This window comes from Crocuta crocuta, unplaced genomic scaffold (assembly GCF_008692635.1).
Source record: "Crocuta crocuta isolate KB4526 unplaced genomic scaffold, BGI_CrCroc_1.0 scaffold179, whole genome shotgun sequence".
In the NCBI taxonomy this organism is placed as follows: domain Eukaryota; kingdom Metazoa; phylum Chordata; class Mammalia; order Carnivora; family Hyaenidae; genus Crocuta; species Crocuta crocuta.
Window position 1 is genome coordinate 5,185,778 of NW_027551568.1, and position 5,219 is coordinate 5,190,996.

The 5,219-nt window shown below is 50.9% G+C and overlaps 1 protein-coding gene across 2 annotated transcripts in view; it reads right to left on the bottom strand.

Annotated features, from left to right (window-relative positions):
* Nucleotides 1-209: 209 nt before the first annotated feature.
* Nucleotides 210-5,219, bottom strand: part of STK32B (serine/threonine kinase 32B) — a 274,790-nt gene continuing 269,780 nt past the window's right edge. For both annotated transcript variants that reach the window (XM_077750488.1, XM_077750487.1), the window contains one exon: nt 210-348. In XM_077750488.1, coding sequence (XP_077606614.1) covers nt 210-348 — 139 coding nt within the window. The remainder of the gene's footprint in view (nt 349-5,219) is intronic.

Sequence of the window (5,219 nt, forward strand, 5' to 3'; positions counted from 1 at the left end):
AGGCACAGGAAGGGCCAGGTTGTCCGAAGTCACGCGGAGAATCCGTCGGGCACCTGCGACCAGAACCCGGGCCGCCCAGCTCCAAGCCCAGGGCTCTCTGTGCATCGGGTGTTACCGCGGGCGAGACAGGGACCTTCGTGGCGCAGAGAGGGGCTTCCGGTGGGCGGGACCGGATGCGCGCAGTCCCTTCCGGCGGCCGCGGCGGCGGCTTAGCTGCTGCAGCCCCCGGAGCAGGCGCGGCCCGGGGCGTTGTTGTTGCGGCCGTCCTGCAGCTTGCCCTGCGCCTGGCTCCCAGCGCGGCCGTCCGTGTCCAGGAGCGCATTGCCCTGCCCCTGCTGCCTCCTCAGCCTGCAAACAAGCACAGCACACTCCTGAGTCGGGGGCACAGAACGCAGGGTGGCGGGAGGTCCCGGAGGCGCGTTGGGGCGAACAGGGCAACCGGGAAGCCCTCCGCCCGCGCCTTCCCCTGGCTTGGGCCACACGGCTGCTAGAGGCCCCGGGTATGACCCCTGGAGCCAGGCGGGCCTGGGGTCCAAGCCCGGGTCAGGTGCCCTCCGGTGAGATACTTAACACACAGAGCGTCGGGTTCCCTCTCTGTAAAACGGGGACAGTAATTCCTGCTTTAGGACTCCCTGCGAGGTCTACGGGAGATCACGGATGTGACTGGCTGGGCTCACACCCTCAGTGGGGTGATGAGCCCCGCACAGCATTCATTCACGCGTGTGTGCTGAATGCGCACTGATGTACCAGCCACCGGGCCAGGGAGCAGGGGAGACCCTGGCCAGCAAAGTAGTCATCTTCTCTGTCTTCACGGAGTTTCCCATCTAAACGGAGCAATGGTCACGGATCAACTTATCCCCCAAATGCATATCCAAGCAGACGAGCACTTGGCCTTCCAAAATGGCCCGTGACAAACTGGTAAGGGGGCGTGATTCTCAACATTGTGTGTCTGCACATGATTCTCACACTACATGTCTGGCTACCTGGTCGCCCTCCACAGGATCCTTCTCTTTTGTGATTTGCAAGTTCAAGTTCACGCACTATCCCAGAGCTGTCACGCAGGCAAGAAATAAAATGGAGACCTTTAGGGAGGGAGGGAGAAGCCTGAGACCAGAAAGAACGCAGCTCTCCACACTTGCTACTCGGCCCTGTGGGTCAAGGTGCTGTCTTCTTCTGGGCCTCAGTTTCCCTCTCTAAACCTGGGATTATACCATTCACTTGCCAGGAGGCTAAGGGACTCAGAGAGCATGTGTGTCAAATATCCATTATGGGACTGGAAATAATAATATTGCCACAATTCTCTTTTTAAATGTTTTATTTTTATTAACAAAATTCTTAATGTGTATTTATTTTTGAGTGTGAGAGAGACCTCTCATGAGCGTGGAGGTGCCGAGAGATAGGGAGACACAGAATCCAAAGCAGGCTCCAGGCTCTGAGCTGTCAGCACAGAGCCTGACTCAAGGCTGGAACTCATGAACCGTGAGATTGTCACCTGAGCCAAAGTCAGACACTCAACCGACTGAGCCACCTGGGTGCCTCATATTGCCACAATTCTCCTTGTTCTGAAGGATGCAGGTTTCGGCCTGAATGTACTTCTGAAATTGGTAGCTTCTGTCCAACAGAGTGCAGACCTATGAAAGATGTAAATGAAAGCCACCTCACTCAGCCAACATGCACATGACTACAACACAGTCCACGGCCTCGACAGGTCACGCTCGTGTGTGTGTGGGTGCACGCGTGTGCATGCATACATGTACACATGCTCAATGGGGTTTTCTAGTGTTTGCAACAATGTCAGGATTGGAGTGAGTTCTTCAGGTAATGCTGAGGTATCAGCAACAACACAACATTTTTAAGATGGAAAACTTGGTGGCCATTGCCTCCTACCCTTCGGCCACCTGTGGGGCTGAAGAGCGGGTGTGCTGTCTCTCTGCCCCTGTGGGTTGCAGCTGTCCAGCTGGCATTCCTGGGAAGGGTGGTTAGGGCCCGCATTCATCATCCTATTGAAGGAGGTGTCAGCAACCCAGAGGGTGGGGGGACAAAGTGGGTGGGGAAGGGGAGAGTCTAGTCTGAGGAGAGGGGGTGATCAGACTTCCTGGGCAGGGCTGGGAACTTCCCAGGAACCTTCCTCCCCTGTCCCTTCTCTTTCCTCCCCTCTATTTTAAGAGACTCTCTCAGGCACCTCTGGAAAGAAAATCAGATAAAGGGGCACCTGGGTGGCTTAGTCGGTTAAGCGTCCGACTTTCACTTAGGTCATGATCTCGCGGTTCGTGGGTTCGAGCCCCGCGTTGGGCTCTGTGCTGACTGCCAGCTCAGAGCCTGGAGCCTGTTTGGGAGTCTGTGACTCCCTCTCTCTCTGACCCTCCCCTGCTCACGCTGTCTCTCTCCTAGAAATAAATAAAAAAAATTAAAAAAAAAAAAAAGAAAATCAGATAAAAACTAGGGGAAACTTGAAAACTCAAATGGCTAAGGAACTAAATGGGAGATGCCCACACTTCCAAAGCAGGACTATTTGGTTCACAATTGTAATGCCACGTAATTCTCTGGATGTGTCACAAGACAAAGATGTATCTCATTAACAGTTTCTTTTAAATGTCCAAACACAGCACAGGGAGCATGGCTGTCTCTAGGCTCCAGTCCTTCTCTAATTATAACACAAAATATAACTTTGAAAGTTGCATAATAAAGAGTGGAGCAGATGAGGGAGAGATGGAGTTGGAAATCTTGTGTGGGTCAGGGAAAGCTTCCTGCAGGGGGTGGCCTTTGAGTTGGGCTTTAAGGATTTGTATGGAATGGAGTCGTGGGAGGGAGAGGGGAATCTGAAATGAAGGGACATGAGTGAGGTAAGACACAGAAAGTACAGCAAACAGAACATTGCCGTGTGGGCCAGCATCCTCTCTGGAGCTGATGGTTTAGGCACTTTGGCCCCTTCTTTTGCCCAGAGTTATTTCAAGAGTAGAAGCAGTAGTTACAAGTCTCCCCCCCTCTCTGGGGTGTCACACACAAAATACTGTGACAGTGAGCACCGGATCCAACAGCGTCAACTAAATGAAGTATGGGTCGTGCCCCTGGCAACCTACCGTCAGACTGACTGAGAATCAGGATGGCTGAATCAAGAAAGAAGGACCTTTCTCTAGGCATCCACCTGTCCTAGAGCCTATGGAGCTGGGATTCTACTCCAGTTCTGGGTCTCCAAAGCCTGTATTCTTCCAACTATATCTGCACCCCTGCTCACCTACCAATATTCATCGTCCATTCTCCACCCACTCACCCATCCATTTTCTACCCACCAATCCATATATTCATCCATTTATTTACTCATCTGCCTATTCATCTACCCCATCCATCATCCATCCATCCATTCATCCATCCACTTCCATATGTCCATCCATCTGTCCCACCCCAGCCCCACCTATTCACCCCTCCTCACCTACCTGTCCACCCTCATCCACTTACCAATTTACCACCCAGCTACCCACCTTCCATATACACACCCAACACCCATCCAGCCACCACATCCATTGATTATCCCCTCATCCATCAATACATCCATCCATGGTCCCACCTACTCCTCATCCATCTAATTATCTATCTATTTGCCCCATATATTTGATGTCTTCACTATACACTGCTCTGTTGATCTCCTTATTTACCCCTATTTCCCCATCCACCCACACATCCCCATCACCTATTCATCTACCATCTATCCATCCATCTATCCATCCAACCACCACCCTCCTGCCTATCCATTCATCCATCTACTCCCATATTTCCATTCATTATTGCCACCCACCCATTTGCTCAATACCCTTCCACTTACTCACCCACCCACTAACCCATGCATCCCCCTAACCTTCCACTAGCACTGTGTCTCACAGCTGAAGGGGCTGTGAAGCAGGACAGAGAGAAAACAGTGAACATTCACTATGATGAGGTCTCTGTTGGAAAGAAGTGGCATGGCATAGCACTAGGGGCGTGGGCTTAGAGCCAGCCTCTTTCTGTCTCTGGGGCTGCCCCTTATGAGCTACGTGACTTTGGGAGGCTAGATTCCAAGGGCTATCATTCTCCAAGACCCATGCTCTTTCCACTGAGTCCTGTGCCATTCAATATGGACCTGGAGGGAAGAGAGCATGGAATGATTTTCCCACGCTCTGAAGGAGTTAGAAAGGCTCATGCTGCTCAAAGAGGAATCGGTGAACCAAGGCAGAGATATGAAACCATTACGGCTGTGGCTCTGAGAACTCACTTCTAGGACTAGCCCACAGCCCAGTTTTATCTGTAACTCGGGAAGAAATGAAAAAGGATTCTACATACCCTATTAGGCAGAGCTTGAGTCTGCTAATGCAAATTGGTTATCTCTGCAATGGCAGAAACATTTAATTTTCTCAGCCAACTTATCAAATTAACTGTTAGCTTTGTGGCCAGAATTCTGAGTGACAGACACAGGTTCCCTCAACATCCTGAACTTTATGACTAGATGCCAGAAGGAAGCACTCTGGGATAGTGAACCTCACCCAAGGAGAGGAGGACATATATTAAAATTCATAATAAATCAGGCTGGAGGCATTTTTCAAAGGCAAAGCATCTCAGAAGAGTAAAATAAAATGGTTAGCAATCAAAGTAATTTTGGATCAAGCGATTTCACACAGGCAGGATGGAGTCAGCTTAATACCCAACATCCGCCCAGTACGGACTTTCTGTAAGTGAGGCTTGGCCTCTGATGTGGAGCCAAGACTTCGTTTTTGCCGTCAGCTTCGAAAAAGAAAAGCATTTTAAAGTGCTTTCACACCTATTGATTTCATTCCACTGGCTCTCCCTGTGCATGTTTTCTGGATTGTGTAGAAAGGTGGATGGAGGGGTAAAGTGGAGTATTGGGAGAGTGCAGGCTTAGGAGTCTCAGCAGAATTAGATCAGGGGCCCAGCTTCGCCATCACTGGCCAAGTGGCTGGGGACTTGCAACTTCTTCAAGCCTCTCTCTCTTCACCTGTAACACAGGGGCGGGAGAAGATGAACCGCTGTGTGCCATCTGTCTGTCCTGTAGCAGGAACTTTACAAAGGGCAGCTATTTTTGTGACGATGATGATCACAGTGTGGAGATGCTCTCATTTTGCAAATGGGGAAACTGAGGATCAGGAAGTGAAAGTTAACTGCCTGCCATAGTTCTGATGACCGTCTTTCAGCACGGAGGCCCCCAGAGATGGTTCTGCAGGCCACGACCT